Source organism: Motacilla alba, chromosome 1, assembly GCF_015832195.1.
Source record: "Motacilla alba alba isolate MOTALB_02 chromosome 1, Motacilla_alba_V1.0_pri, whole genome shotgun sequence".
In the NCBI taxonomy this organism is placed as follows: Eukaryota; Metazoa; Chordata; class Aves; order Passeriformes; family Motacillidae; genus Motacilla; species Motacilla alba.
This window is the reverse complement of record NC_052016.1, coordinates 101,452,631-101,469,183: the sequence shown is the minus strand read 5'-3', so window position 1 is coordinate 101,469,183 and position 16,553 is coordinate 101,452,631. Positions and strand designations below refer to the sequence as shown.

At 38.9% G+C, this 16,553-nt stretch overlaps 1 protein-coding gene across 1 annotated transcript in view; it reads left to right on the top strand.

The window, feature by feature from the left end:
* Positions 1 to 7,182: 7,182 nt before the first annotated feature.
* PRKX (protein kinase X-linked) overlaps positions 7,183 to 16,553 on the top strand; it is a 56,286-nt gene continuing 46,915 nt past the window's right edge. The window contains exon 1 of the mRNA XM_038140142.1: positions 7,183 to 7,633. Coding sequence (XP_037996070.1) covers positions 7,450 to 7,633 — 184 coding nt within the window. The 5' untranslated portion in view covers positions 7,183 to 7,449. The remainder of the gene's footprint in view (positions 7,634 to 16,553) is intronic.

The window sequence follows — 16,553 nt, the reverse complement described above, 5'->3', positions numbered from 1 at the left end:
AGCTATGTAGTATATATGCCTGGACATAACCTAGAGTTTGCACAGATCTATAATGATCCTATATTAAATCAAGCCCTGACTCTTCCTAAATGCCACAATGCTTTTTTTTTTTTTTTTTTTTTTTTTTTTGGCTGAAGTTCATACTTAAATGAGCACGATGCCTAAGAAATTTCATTTTATTCCATTTTCATTTTATATTTGAAATATGATTCCTTCTCAGCTTTGTTGCTTGAGCGGTTTCATGCTTTTGGTTTCTGCTCCCATTCATAGAGCATGTAAGTGTACACATGACTTTAACCATGCATGTAAACTCAGCAGCAGTTATTGAATCACTGAACCTTATGACTAATTCCATTGGCTTTAACAGAATCTAGGCACTTGCTTAAAACTAACAGAAATTAAGTAGGTGCTTAAATACTTTGCTTAATGAGTCTGTAATGACTCTCATGTCCTGAACAGTTCATGAACTGAACTGTAAACAGACGAATGAATCACAGTTAATATCACTTTGTGATTGTTCAGTAAAACATACTTGCTTAGCAGAAAGAGACTTTGAATATAATGCATAAATTTTATTTCATATGTAAGTGTACAAAAATGAATTCTAAGAAATCTAAAATCTATTTCTTCAGCTTAGGTAGTAATCAGATTGTAAGAGTATCAGTAGAAATACTTTGAAGGCTTTTCTATCTGCTTTAGCCCATATTTCTGTGAGGATATTAATCGACAATAAAAACATAAATTAGGCCAGCTTGAAGTGTTAAAGTGGAAAGCATGACATTACAGAATTAATTTAGTCTTTATAAAATTTTAATTACATTAAGAGCAGATTAAGAATATATTATTTCACAGCAGAAGATACCAGTTACAAATAACCAACATATAATTCATATTGTTGTATTTAAAAGACTATGTTCTTCCTTTTTATAATTCAATTCCAATTTTAAAGGTTTAGATATCATGCATTCAAGCATTTTCCCTTCAATGAAAAAAATAACAAGAATTGCTTACATTTACCCATGAATATAAATATTTTTAGAACATTTTTGTATACAATTTGTAAAAGTTTGGGGGCTCTGATTTCATCTTTGTTTTAGAGATAAACTGCAAAGTTTTGAAAATATTTTTCTAAGCTGGAAGTAAATAAGGGTCAGATTTTGCTTAGCTGATTTTAAATGCTACAGACGTAAAAGAGAATGACAGTCTCATCTGGAACCCATGTGAGTTAAATCTAACTGGTTTTTTCTGATAGAGCTCCTCAAAGAAAGGAATCCAGAATACCACCTACCATCTGCCAATCTAAATGAGGTGCCCATCTCTTTCCTCTGATTTCATGGCCAGTTTCAGTTTCAACACCACTGTGAAGTGATATAGTCATGCAGAGCATAAAATCATTTAGTTTGCAGAAGATTTATGAGCAAAGGTATCTTTAAAAACTATTAATGGGACCCTCAGCTGCAGCCATGTATATCTATGAAGTGCTCAAAGTGCTGATTTTTTTTTCAAGGGTCAGTGTGCGAAACAGTAAAGGCATAAGCAAAAGAAAGCACTGCATAAAGCTGAACCAGCTTGATAGAAACTGCAGTCTGGCTCAGAATTCCACACAGCTGTAAATGCCCTAAAACCTGGTGCATGGTGAGAGTTTGGGGAAGGGATTTGGCTAGAAACTCCAATATCTTTATTTAATAAATGATTCCCTGAACTAATTCCTGAACTGGCTCACCAGGAAGCTACCTTAGTGTCAAAAGCAAAAGCAAGGGCGTGGATGCTGATGCGAGAGAGGGAGGAGAACAACAGAGTTATGGCAGCCTGGATTTGGATCGGGTTAAAATGAACCACACCTGAAGCCCACATAAATTGTGACACGGGGAAAATTTGATGCTAAATCAATGTAGATATGATGGGCTCTGAGGCCTGACGACATTCTCACCTTGATGCCCATGTCTAGAGGAAGATTTTAGCTGTTTCTTTTTTCTCACCAAATTGTTAGTCTTGTACATGAAGACACCAATATTAAACCAAATAAAATTTTAAAAAATGTTGAATTAAAAGATTCATTAAAAGATTTATTCTGTTCATGCATTAGATGAACATGCCTTAAAAAAGACACATGCAATTTCACTTTTAAAGGCTTTCAATTATGCTAAATGCAGGGGAAAAAATGTTTTGTCACAGAAATTTTACATTTATCTAAATGAGAACTCCTTGTTGAGATAGCTTAATTCCCTGAAGCTGGTAGCCACATATAGAGTTTATTATTCTGTCTGACTACCCTGAAAGCTATAAATTTCACATTACACGTCTTGCTAGGAAAAAAAAAATTCAAAAGCTCAAACCAATTTACTTGTTTGTGGAATTTATTATTTTATACTAATTTTTGCAGAAATATGGTAAAATTTGTAAAAATACACTACAGCTACATACTATAAATTGTATAAATAAATGTGAATAGAACTATATTTGATTTATACAACTTTTGCAGAATTCCACACAGCAATGTAGCAAACACATCCTTTCATTGATACAGTACGTATGGAGTATTTGTGAAGTAGGAATGCACAGTATGTGAGAATAGGTCCTAAAATTGCATGCAGTAGCTTAAAGAAGGGAGGCTAGAATGAGAGCTCTTCTCACACAATTAAGAGCAAAAAATTCTGAATATCCCATTTTCTGGGTGACTGCTATAAGCAGCATACTATCCTGAGTATTCAAAATGAGATATGTCAGTGTCAATGGACATAACCAGTTGTCTGGGGAAAAGAATGAGCAAAAAGATGTCCTAGTGCATTGCTGCTTTATTCTATCTTTGAACTGAAGCAAATATCACCACCTCACTTCAAAAAGCTTGTCCAGCATGCTGGCGCTTCACAGTCTTCTATCAGCTAAGACAGTGTTCCTATAACATTTTTTTTGTATAAAAATCGGCCACAACTTTTGTGAGGGTAGCAGTTTTGCATATATGTGAGATATACCTTCAGAATGTTTAACAGAACAAGTTCCTCAGCAAACGTAGGCAAAGCAACATCTTGTTTCCAGATCTCAATCTAGTTTTGGCAGAACCTAGACACAAACTTGCTCAGACTGGGTAGAAAGTCTAGACACCCTAGTAACAGCATTTCCATGTTTGAACTGACTACACCAATGCATTTCCGAAGCAAGGAATTAACTCAGCAAGATTCATCAGAAATACGGTTTTGGATGTAGGCAACGATGTTAAATTCTTTGTGTTGAAATTCTCATTTGGATACTGCCACTATACTCATCATAATTTAAATGCTTTAAAAAAAATGTTAAACATAATCATATTCAAATAAAAGTGTGATAGTTGCTTTATGAAGGTGTAGATACATTCACATGCTGTGTGATTGCTCATTATACAGATAGGCTTATTTCCATACTATGAAGGAACTGCTATAGGTGGGTGGAATAATTTTCCCCTTCCTTTGTCACAGGCCGGGATTTCTTGCACGAAAGGGTGCTGGTTTACATCATAGGACTTGCCTGATCATGAACTTCTTTAGCAAAACAAAACAAATGAAAAACACATACCAGTACTAATTATCTTCACTAGTTATTCTTCCTCCTCAGAGCAGTCCCACGTTTTTAGGCACTGTATGTAATGTGACTAAAGGAGATGATACGGAGCTATTTATTAGTAATAACCACCACTGAAGGACTTCTCCATTTCCTCCCTACAGGTTTGAACAGGTTCTCCAGCAAACTTGTTGTAGTAGTTTTACTGTGATGGCAATGGTAAATATATGCTTTAACAAGATTTGTAAGGAAAATTATATATTTGCAAGGAAGAAAGAAGCAGGCTTTCAGGAAGACAAATGCGAACCTCCTCAGACTACAGGAAAGACACTTTTGTCTGCAGCCATGGAGACATTTAAATGACTGATTCCTTTCCCAGAGAGTTAGGTGCTTATATCATATTCCATTTGCACTGAGTGTGTACCACAATGTTCCCCCAAAATGACAGAAAAATTATCTGCTATATCAACTCATTGATAGGTAGAAAGTTTTGTTATCCTTTCCATTGGTTTAATATTGTTAACTAAAGGTTTCCTGGGGAGAAAAAAAACAACCTACAAACCAAAAGGAAGGAATGGGAGGAAAGTTAGTAATTCAGGACCCAAATAAACATTCAACTACCAGTGTGGTTTTATGTGCTGAAGTTTGGCCAACGCACATATATGAAAGGCCACAGGGAACAGCCAAATTAACACCTGGAACCCTTCTGGTCCCTGAAAATTCTGAGTTTATAAAGGAATATAAGTACACAGAATATTTTTTGCAACTGAAATAGAAGAATGAACCGTCACCAAGATAATGAATTGAGAAAACCATGTAAACTACTGTTCTCTGTTTTTTAGGGTTTTTTTCTAAATAAAATCTCTTTTAAAAAGATCTTCACTGTCTTTGGAAGGATTCATCTCTAACATCTGATACTTTTAAGAGAAAATGAAAATAGAACTAACCCTTGGTGTAAGCACCTGTAAGGTAAAGGACTAGAAACATAAGGGGGTAAATTGTTTTAAGATAAAGGAATCTGGCTGTAGGCACCTAATGTATGTGTGGTGTAAGTGAAAAATTGAGAACTATGAATTATTGAAAGCAAGGGAAAAGCCAAGATTATTCAAAATGTACCTGAGACCAAAAGGTGACATTTTAAGTTAAAATAAAGGCAAAAAAAGAAAGAAAAAAGGAATACAGGGCTGCAGGCTTGCCTGTGAATTGTGCTCAAATCGGGCAAGAAACTGTGTTTCATATCCATTATTGCAATCTAGTGGCCAGCTCTGCTTCCACTTGCAATTTACGAAGTTAGGAGCTTTGATTCTCAACCTCATTGCATGTGGAAAGAACAACATTTTCTTTCCCTGAAGTATTGTGGATAATAATGAGCATCTGCAAGATAAATTCTGAGATGGTTATAGAGAGGTGGCAAAGCACACTAATAACATGTTGACATTCTAAATATAAACATTGCAATTATGTTGCTACAACTGCAACTAGGAAATGCCTTGCACGCAAAGGAAGGAAGCAAACTTAAATCTTAAGAACAGACACTGCATCAAATAGAACTAATCCTGTGCTTATGAGCCTTGCTGAATTACAGGTCTTTTGAATGGGTGCTGTCATACAGGCCACCAACTGCTGAAGCATGGCAGTAGGAGGCTCTTTAAAAGAAAGTTTTATGGTCCTGAATACAAGTAAGTTAAACATTAGTTCAAATTTGTAGCATAAATGGAAATATCAGTTGAAGATAATCAATACCTTAAGTAAAACACTTTATGCCCTTTTTAACATCTGAGAAGTGAATGATTTCTTAGTTTTTATTGAAAAGGACAGGTTTCAGGAAGATCAATTTTCTTGGCTAGACAGAAGATAAGGTACTCTCTCTTGAAAATAATTAGCACAACCAGCTTATATATTTTTTCTCAATTTGCAAATATTTGGCTAGAAAAACAAAGATTTTTTTAGACACTAAGACTTTAAATTGTTTTGATGCATATTTTTCAAATTGCTATCTTATACAAAATTTTCAATTATTTTTAAAAGAGCTTTGTTGCCTTTTGACCAAACAGAAATTAAATTTACAGCTTGCCAGAACATTTATAATTTGCACTTTGTGGAATCTTCAAAATATATCATTTAAGGCCTAAACCATGGTAAATCTGGTATAGGATGTACAGAACATAGTCACAGACTGGGTAAGGTGGGAAAGGACCACAGTGGTTCACTTGGTTCAACCTCCCTGCTCAAGCAGGGTCATCCCAGAGCACATGACACAGCATTGCATCTAGACAGTTTCTGAATATCTCCAGTGAGGGAGATTCCAAAACCTTTTTGGGCAACCTGTTCTTGTGCTCAGTCAACCTCACGCTAAAGAAGCAGAAAGGAAAGTAAAGCAGTAAAGTAGTAAAGCAAAATAGAAGGGTAAAACTTCCAAAGAGTTAACAGATGAAATCTGAAATTTTGGAGCAAAAGTGATGTCATCCTCTTTGACTGGTGACTTTTCAAAGGCTGACAGGAAGCAGAGATGACCTAATGATTTTCTGAGTTAGTCATAGCCCTTCATGTCAACAAGCTGCAAGATAAAAATGTATTTTACATCCTCTGATATTATGACTATACACTGGACTCAAAGGATACCTTAAAATTCAGGATAAATGTAAATATATTTGTAATTCTTATTAATAATTTATATATTTGTACTCATTTTTTTGTATACACACAATTATTTTTCAATATTACTGAACCTACTCCACACAGAAACTAATAAGCCTTAAATTCTTATGATGTCACATTTAATAAAAAGGAGATGCCAAATGCCACCCGTGTGACTTCATTTACTCATCAGCTTTGCAGATATCCTGCTCCCAGGAGCATAGGGTAGTGGCTGTGAATAGGGTAAAACTGGGCCAGAACAAGGCATGGAAAAAATTAGGATTTCCTTCCCAGTTTTGATGCGTACGCTTGACAGTGACTTTATTCACACACCAATTTGCCTTGTCTTTCAGCATAGTCGTCAACAGTTTCTTGGCTGCTCTGGAAGGAGCTATATTCGGTACTCCACAGCTGCTACACGAGGCGGGTGTCTGCTCGCCTCGGCCGAGCGCAGCCCAGCACTACCCCAACCCACCCCCAGCCACACGAACACTCGGCAGGCTGGAGCAGGGGACGCGAACGGGCTGTGACCCGTGCGGAATCCACACCTGCTTGGAAACGGGGAGTAAAATAAGGCGGGACAACCCCTTCGGGACGTGCGGGGGGAGCTACTCGAACGCGCGGGGAAAGACCAGCTCCTCCCAGGGCTGTAACTGTGCAGCCCAGGGGCCCCCACCGCTCATTTTTAACTTTCTGCGGGGAGCGGACGGGACCGTCCCAGGTGTCCCTGCAACACTGAGGGAGCGCGGGGCAGGCGCGGCAGCCGCCAGCACTTCCCTCCACCCCGTTCCACGCCGCCGAACCGCGCTGCCCCTCGGGCGGGACGCAGGGCGGGGAAGCACAAGCAGAGAGCACCAGGGCTGTCACACGGTTCCGGGCCGTGCCCGCGGCGAGGGGCGAGGGCCGCGCTCCCGCTGTGCGGCGGGGCCGCGCTTCCCCCGGCCCCTCCCCGCCCCTCCAGCCCTCAGCGGGACGGTGCCGCAGCGGCAGCGGCAAACCCCGCCCTCCGCCCCGCGTGTGGCGCGGCTGGGCGCACCCTCGCCATTGTCTGCGCGGCGGTCCTTGCCTGCTGCGGGCACTGGCGGGCGGCGCAGCGCTTGTGGCCGCGATGCTGAAGGGCTGCGCGCCCCCTCAGACGCGGCATCGGCCTCCAGCCCTGGGGAGCAACCACCCCGCCTGCTGAAGACTGAAACTTTGCGTCCCCGCCGCTCCCTCTCCTCCCTCTTCCTCTGGCCCTTCTCCATGCTCTGAGCGGCCGCGGGGCGCCCGCTCGGCCCCATGGACGCCTTCAGCGCTGCCAAGGCCAAGATGGGGGCGAAGAGCGGCGGCGAGGCGGCGGCGGCGGGAGTGGCCGCGCCTCAGCCCGCCGTGCCGGCCCCGAGCCCCGCCGGTCCCGGCTCGCCTGCCGCGCTCGAGCCCGCTGCATACAGGCTGGAGGACCTGGAGACCCTGGCCACCGTGGGTGAGTGCGGGAAGGAAGGGAACAAAAGGGCTGCCGAGGTGCCTGTCTGCGACCGTGCCCGGCGAGAGGAGGTGCCCGAACAGCTGGCTGCCCCCTTCCCCAGCGCCCTCTTTTTTTTGTGTTCTTTTCTCTCCGCCTCGCCTTCCCCGCTCCGCTCCCTTTTCTCCCGCCGCGCCGCCGCTGGCCGGTGTGAGGGCGGCTGGGCTGCCCGCGGTGGCTGTAGGTGCCCGTGCGCGGCTGACGGGGACGCGCCGCTGCCTCCGCGCGGTTCGGGAGCCGCGCTGCGGGGCTGCGGGGGGCTGTGTGCATTGTCCGGCCCCGGTGCTGCCGTGCCGCCGGCTCCGGCTGCGGGATCTGCAGCAGAGCGAGCCTGCACTTGGACCTGGGTTTGGCTTGTCCCTGGGATGAGTACTGCCATTGCTGAAGCTGGAAGACCTTTTAGTATAAAACCTGGTTTATCTGGTTTAACTTCATTTACCTGCATCATGATAAAAAATTCATCATTTGCATTAGCTGTCGGGCCAGGGAAGAGATGAAACAGGTTAACCGAATGCAGCTGAGTGTATGTCAAACGTCAAACCCCCTACGCGCTGTTGCCCTGAATATTGATGCAAAGATGCTTTGCGTGTGTAGAATTTTGGTAGAAGGTAAGGTCTCATCTCACAGGTACCACGCCTGCTAAAACTGCCTGTAATCGGTGGCATTGCAGAGTAAATGCATGTGCCTAATAAATAGGCATTTCAGACATCCGTGATGTTCATGTCTGCTGTATCTCTGTAATGTATTTGAACATACATACTGACACTTGCATGTATTTTTGCACCTGGTTTGAAAGCTTGTATGTTCAACTACATGAAAGTTTTATTCACTTTTTCATTGTAGGACTGTGAAATTATTTTGGATAGATTTTTTCCCAGTAAATAATGTAATGTAAATCTTAATTTCCCCTAAGCTGTCTTCAGCCAAAAAGGTGTGATATTAACCCTTTCTTAGTGAAGTTAATGGCTTTAAACATGGAATTGGAAAGGCCCAGGAGTGTTGTTGTCAGTGAAGAATGCATTATCTTCTCTTGAAGTGTGTTGTGTTTTGAGATAATGTTCCAGTTTGAAATGTGGGCAGAAATTTACTGATAAATTATTTGAGATGATTAAGAGACTTCTTAAAAGGTTTGTAATGGTTTTTTCCCCCCAGAAGTGGTTGCTTTTCATTACATCATGACCATGTGGATACAGTAGTCATCACTGAGGATTAAGACTTTGAGTGAAACACAGATTGCAGAAAAATAGTAATTTTTAAGGAAGGCAGGGTAGTCATGGAAATATTCCTGCGGCCAATGAAGAAATGTGGAAATAATCCTAGTGTCAACCTTAAACAGTATACCTTTATTCAGTATAGAGTCTTCTTCAAGATGCTCTTTAGAGTCAAAGGAAAGGGAAAATTACGATTCCACAGGATTTAAAGAGAGACTTAAAAAAAGTAAGACACTGCCTGTAATGAAGAAACAGAGAAAGAAAGAAAAGGTAAAAGGACCAGATTCTGTCTTGACTGCCTGTCAAGACACTGACAGAATATATAGTCTCCCTTCATTTTCTGTCTTCCCCAGCTTGATTTTTTTTCTTTTTTTCTCAAGTAGCTCTGTCTCAAAAGATGACCATCCTTTGGATCTCTTTGGAACTGTGTCATTGGTCATTTAATAGGGAAAATGAAGATAAAAAAAAGATAAAACTGGAAAGTTATAGAACTATGCACAGATAAATACATAAGGCCTTACCTTGTCAAAGAAACTGAGCTAGCTTATTTTAAGTTGGTTGAAAAATGAATTTATGACATGCTGTGTATCTTGCCCCTGACTAGGAAGCAATCTTGCAGCCTTAAAGTGATACTGAAACTGAACACGTGAATACCTGCTCTGAGTGGCCAAGTTTATAAAAGATGCAGTGCCCCACTAATGCTTCTGTAGTGCATTAGTCTGGGATCTGAGTCGGATGGATCTAAGTCTGCCTGAGGTTGGACAGCTCTGTGTACACCTGCTAACATGAAGCATTGGAGACCTGATTTAAATGGGCTGCAAGTTAAATCAGTGCAAAATAATGCAGGGTACTAGAGTAGATTTGTATTTTATCTTGAGAAACTTTTTTGCTTGGCTTAGACCTTTTTAAATTCAGTTAGTTAAGTACACTGTAGGTTTATGTCATGTGTACTGAAAGAGTATATCTACCGTTCTTTTTAGCAGTGGTTTAAGTCAGTATTACCTTATCCTCCATTTTGATCTCCCTGCACAAATAGATGGCATTAATGTCATCAGTTTCACTACAGCAATTTAGAGTAGTCTGCAGTTTGACTGCTTTGATAAGGATAACCATTTTCTTTCTGCTGATGTTCTTGAAAGCTGTATGCTCTGTCTGAGATAATTGGAGTTGTTTGAGGATGGGAGGGGAAATACCCAAAAATTACACAACAGGAAGTTCTGGTATCTCCTTTACTAGAATCATTGCTTGTAGATATACCCAGGCTTAGAAATAGTTATGGTGTTGGAAACTATCAACTTGAGAAAGTTGAAAGTCAAAATAGGGAGGTGAGTTCCATGTTGTTGCAGCTGTTTATGATTAATATTTAAAGTAATAGAATTGTGTTGGTATCTGTGAGATTGTAGTCATCCATGACTTTATGCAACTTCTCTCTGAGGATGGAATAAAATCCACGTAAAAAAAAAAGTTGAATGCAATACCTGTTTTGAACATAGCAACTACTGTTTTAAATATCTTCATAGTCTCATAGGATTAAAATCTCTCTGTTAATCTGACCACCACAATGCAGGCTGGATTTTCTGTGACATGTGTTTTCTGTGATTTCTGTTGGGATGCTGTGACTGGTTTAGCAAACAACTTCATGTAAACCTGGGACGAGCGAAAGAGAAATACAGTTTAGTGTAGTGATTCAGAGGACATTTATCTTCCCCAAACATCCTAGGACTCAACCTTTGTTTGGGTGTTTGTGGGCTCTTTGTTAAAAGGCAGTTGGAGCAGAGTCTGGAGTACAGGTTTGCTTTGGAGGGAAGTGCTTTAATATTTAGTTGATAAAGTGAAGTTACGGCTTTGGGGAGGGCACAAGATTGGGGCACATACTGGTTTCTGGCACTACGAGAAGTTAAACAGGAAAAATACTTCTTTGAAGGTACTTCCTGAGGAGTTGAACATGTGGTTTTGAACCTTTGAAGTGTATGGGTTTTTTAACTAGTCTCCTTGTCTGAAAGTTGAACACTCTTGCTCTGGAGCCGTTGAAGGTGCCTGGTTGTCCTCATCTTGTTTTGAATTAATTTTCCTTTCAAAGGAGGTTGAAATACAAATGTTTGCTCAACACATTCAGAAACTGCTGTTCAGGCCAGGCTGAAATACTCTGTGAATCTCAGTGAATTTACGTACTCAGCTGTGCCAAGATTGAGTTAGTTCTGTGCTGTACAGAAAAAAATATTTGTATGCCATGACCACCATGTTCATTCAAAGTTTGTGGCCTGTGCTTATCTGAACCTATTTCAAACTTCTTCTAAGTCTGGTCAGTGAAAGAGGGAGACTGAACACTAAAGGCATAGTTTCTGAATCATGCTTCGTTGTGATGGGCATTTAATATGGGCAAACTTCCTGTTCCAGAAGCCAGAGTGCCTGCAGTTGGACACCTGATACGTATCTTGAAATAGAGATACTAAATTTTTAATTATGGCATAATGAAAAAGTAATTCAGGTAAACTGGAATAAGTAATACATGAAAACCAGGAGGTACTTCTTCATTTTTGGGTACATAAAGTTGGGAGAAGTGTTACATTCCTAGTTGAAATGCATGGTGATGGAAAAGGGAGAAAGAAGAGAAAGATGACAAATTTTTTCTTGCTCTCCTTTGAGATCTGTTTCTTGTCCATTTTTCAGAGTGCAATGTATTCCTTAGCAGACTATGTAAATGTAAATTTGGAGTTGTGAATCTGTTCAATTGATTGAAATAGTTTAATTAGAGTATTTTTATGCAAAAAAGATTCTTTTAAACTACTGTTCCCATGAAGTGCTTTACACTAAACAAATGCAGAATAAAAATTGGGCATACCAGTATTTTCATTTTTATGCACATGGGAAAATTTAAAAAAGTTCATGGGAAAAATGAGGTGCTACATATTTTCAAATACTTAATTTCTCTATGTTCGCACACAAAATATGCTAGCCAAATACATTTCAAGTGGCATTGTATCAGCATGACAGTAGGTACAAAGCTGTAGTCTAATGCCAGGGAATTGTCTATGTAAGAAATTGTGCCCCAGAGTAGCTAAGTTCTTTACATGAAAAGAATGCTGGTGGCTTTTTTCCTTTTCTTGGAGGCTTAAATTAGTTCACTTTCTTACCAAGTGTTATTTTTGGTTTCACTACCAAGGTTGTCACCTATTTTAAATTTTCTAAGGGATGTATGAGCATTTTTTCCCTGTTATGTCACATTTTCTTGATACTGAGATGATAAATAGTAATCCATGATTTTACTTGGCAGTGTTTTAGAATACCACAAGTTTTGAAAGAAAACATGGTCTGAATGTTGTGACTGTAATGGTGACCTGAATTCACCATTACGTTTGTTCATCTTTGAGGCTTTAGTCATGAAGCTAAATGACTTGGATTTTGTTTTCACTCTCTGTATTTTTTACTTCATTTTTCCCTCCCATAAAATGACACTTGTCCCAAAATAAATCATTATTATTATAGCTGCTGTTGTAGAGAGAAATGACCAGGTGTGTGACTCAGCTTTCTTTCCTTGCTTTTCCTGTTATCCACTGCTGAGGTGAATTTCAGTACCATAATGTTTATTGTAGATTAGGCAGCAACAGGTTCTTTCCCGTAAGTTTCTTGTTCTCTTTAGGATGGAAAAAAAATGGATTGAAACAAGTATTCTCTTTTATCTTTCAGAGAGGTCAGAAAAGTGAGAGTGTATGGAAGAAGTCTGAACATGTGAAAATTGAAAGTTCACATTTCTGCTTTTCTATCTTCAGTGTTTAAAATCAGTCTTGAGGTAAATTGTTAGTGTTTGCCTGTCACCTGTTTCTTTTGTCTGAATCTAGTTTAGATATTTAACTGATTGCAGAAAGAAGTTCAGTATTCTTTTTCTGATGTTGTGAATTTGACAGTCTGTTATAGAATAGGCTTAGACACTCAAATATGCTTCTTAAAGATAATAATTTGTAAAGTCCTATAAATAGCCCAGAGATGCCCAGAAGTGCTTTTTGCAATGCAAATAATCAAATAATCTGGAACCCAACTAGTATTAATATTTCAGAAATAAGAAGCATGCAAAACTCACCCACAAAATCAAAAGCACTTAACTTAGCAGGGGGAAAGGTATGGTGTTTACACTTAAAAAAAACCTGATGTACCAGGTGAAAATACTTTGGAAAAATTCCTCTGTTAAGCATTGTCTTAGCCCAAGCTGAAGAAGATAAGAAATCTGCCGAGAAATAGAGATTTTAACTATTTTTTTCTTTTTCCTTTTTCAGTGAGAAGAAACAGGAACTTTAAAGTGCTAGGGGTTGAAGGCATGTAGGCTCTTAGGGCTTGACTCAGTTTTTTCTATGTTTAGCTTCTTGAGCATGCATATCTGGACTGCTTGTAGAGGACAGGGAGAGCAGCCGTTTGGAGATGACTGCATTGATATTTTGGCTTTCATGTAATGGAAAACTTAGCAAAACAAATCCCTTCCCAAAGTGTGTTTAATCCTGGTTTGGTCCACTTTTAAGGGTGATAGGCAGTGTAACTAGAAAAAAAAAAAGACAAGTGTGGTGAAATTTATATACCATTTTGTTTATTATGAGAGACATAGAGGTGTATACAGCAATGAAGAATGATTTTTTGTAAAGGTAGGAACCTGTGTTTACCTTTCAAGGTCTTGTCTGGGCATAAGGTGTTTTTAACCAAATTATTTAGCTCAGTGTAATTCCCCTACTGTTGACACTTGCCAGTTTAAAACATTTTCAGTATTAGCTTATACTCCTCAGGAGTAATTTAATATGTTATATTTACTTGGGAAAGCATCCTTTTATCTCAGCAGTATTTTAGGGGTTTTTTTAGCAGCTTCAAACTGGTATGTAACATTTTGCTGAGTACTGTGTGTTGGTGTGCACCTGGGATATTTAGGGTAGAACAGTTCTCAAAATCAGACTATTTCTGGTTCCCATAGAAAGACTGTCTTTCAAATGGCTGAACAAGTGTTGATTTCTTTTTTTAAAAAATAAAGAAGGGAGAGATACATGATACAACATTCTTTGCTGATAATATTCAGTTTGTGAACTGCACTGTTTGCACTTCACATTACAGCACTGGTTTGGTTTCTTATATAAAATACAGATTTTTTAATCCTTATTTTTAATACTGGAGTGGATCGAAGATGGTGATCTATAGAATTTGGTCATGAAAACTTTCTGCTTGGCTGCCCTTTTTCTTCTGGCCAGTTTCTTCGCTCACATCCCAGCTTGGAGCAGTTGCTAGCTGGTCTGTTAATTGATTGACCGTAACTTTTGTGTAAATGTGTTGTCTTTTTTCTTCAGGGAATTAATTGGTCTGCTTCAATACATTTCAAATCATACAAATCATGTGTGTGTTATTTACTTATTGATAACTGAGGCACATTAATTATAAATAAAGGAAGCATCTTTTTCATGTCACTGAACTGTATGGTACAACATACTTCTGTATGCTGCTGGTGGTGATGGAATGTGAGATTTGTCTGCTGGGTTGATCTGGTCAGTGGAACCACTCCCAAAGTATCTGATTTTCTAGTCTTGTGACTCTGTTTCTTAGGGAGAGTATTTCATAGCCCTTATGCCAACATGCTATCTTGTATGTATATCAAGAGACTAATTTTTATGTGAAATCTTTGCTCTTGTTTCTCTCCTGGATATTTGATTTGAGTATCACCTATAGCTTTCTATATATATATCCATATCTATATATATATATATCTATATATATATCTACATATATATCCAACATACATGTATACATTGCATTTGTAAATATGTATATATATTTAAGTTTACACAAACTCATAAATTTTAAGTTTTACTATTCTGCAGCTTGATAGAGGCAGAGTGAGAGTATGTAATTCTTCTGCTCATTTTCTGTCAGCATATTTGGGCTTCTTAATGGCTATCACACCAGATCTTTGTTTCTAGAAACTATTAATACAGAACCTACAGTATGCACAACTGGGTTTTTTATTTAATTTTTAAGCTGCTATTTTTTTTAACTTCCTTAAAAGATTCGTTTTGAGCTAATTTTGCATGAAAGATCATGTACCTATTATTTGTTAATTTGATTCTAATATGCAATTTGTATATTCAGGTGTAATTATTTATATTTTGTATTTATTGGAGTGCTGCAGAAAGGGAACTCAAAGCAGAAGAGCTATATATTATCAACAATTGTAACCTGTGACTTAGACTTGTTTTTTTTGTATGTAGTCTTGATGTTGTCTAAGGCATATTTTTAAAATCATTAATTAACTAACAATGCAGTAAATTATTTTGCCTGGCACATGCGATTATAGAACCTCTGACATTGTCTAATACAAGAGGAATATCAGGTCAAGTGCCAAGGTAGGGGATTTTCTTGTTTTGTTTTGTTTTCTGTTTTGTTGGTTTCTTGTTTGTTTGTTTCTTCATTACATGATTCTTTCCAAGGGGGTAAGGGCTGATTACCAAAATCCTATAAAATGTAGCTTCTTACAGAGTGTTCTTGGTATTTGTTAAAGTGTTGTTTTGTTTGTTTAGGGGAATATGGTGACTCAGAGCAATTTAAAATATTAATAGTAATGACTCTACCATTATTGTTGAAGGTGCAGGGTGCTCTCTGGATGGAAACAAAATGTCTAGTTAGTACTGCTTTTAATGCCTCTCAGGTATTACTCCAGTCAGTAAATTAAATGGTCTGAAATGCTTTAGGTAGATGTTAGGGGAGCTATCGCTCTACAGACTCTTCCAAAAACAGGCTAAACTGGGTGTAAGATTTTTACTTTGCTGATCTGCTAATGAGGATGCACTGTAATAGCTGTATGTATGGCAAATAGAAAAATGGAGGGGCTGGTGGCTGACAGTGTTCATATTCAGCTTCTGGGTGCTATAATAGCAGACTCCTTGTGCCATCTGACCCAAAACTGATGACAGACTTCCAGCCTCAGAGCTCTTTCCTCCCAGCTTGGAGTGGCTTCCTACAGCTCTTGGGTGCAGGAGATGATAGCCTGTACAGTTTTAATTTGCGTGGCCTGCCAAAAGTAACTTCAGACTATGCAATGTAAAATTTTTGTTTGTTTTCAGGAAAATTAGTGGGTAGCTTGTTGTCTGTCCCTGGAGAACAAACAATGAGGACAATGGTGGTCAGTCTGTTTCTAAACTGGGATTCTTGTCCCATCTTTCATGAATTTTTTTTTGTTGCATGTCACTATGTTGAGTTTGTGTTCTGAGGCCATTGAATTCTCCCTGACTTCTGTGACTTTCAAAGGCCTTTAAAAACTTTGGCAGTATGTTTTTATTTAAGCCACCCAGTTGACACACTCAGAAGTGGTGAATTTAGAATTTATGGTGAAGCAGCAACATTTTTCTTCCTCCTTTTTTAGTAACCAACACAGTTTAATTCCCATATTTGTAGAAATTGTTCATTCTTTCATGTATTTGGAAACAGTGGAATTTGGGTTATAATAAATTTTTAAAAACATTTCTAAAATTTTCCTAGTATTGCACGTTAATTCAAATTATTTTGTTTGAAAGCTTTTCTACATCTCTTCTAGTATTTTTACAGTGAGTAGCTGTGGTTCCTCAGATTTGTTTATGGAAAGTTTTTCTTGATTAAAGTTGGGTTTCTTTTGTTTTGGGTTTTTTTTCTGCTACAAATGCCAGCTGGGA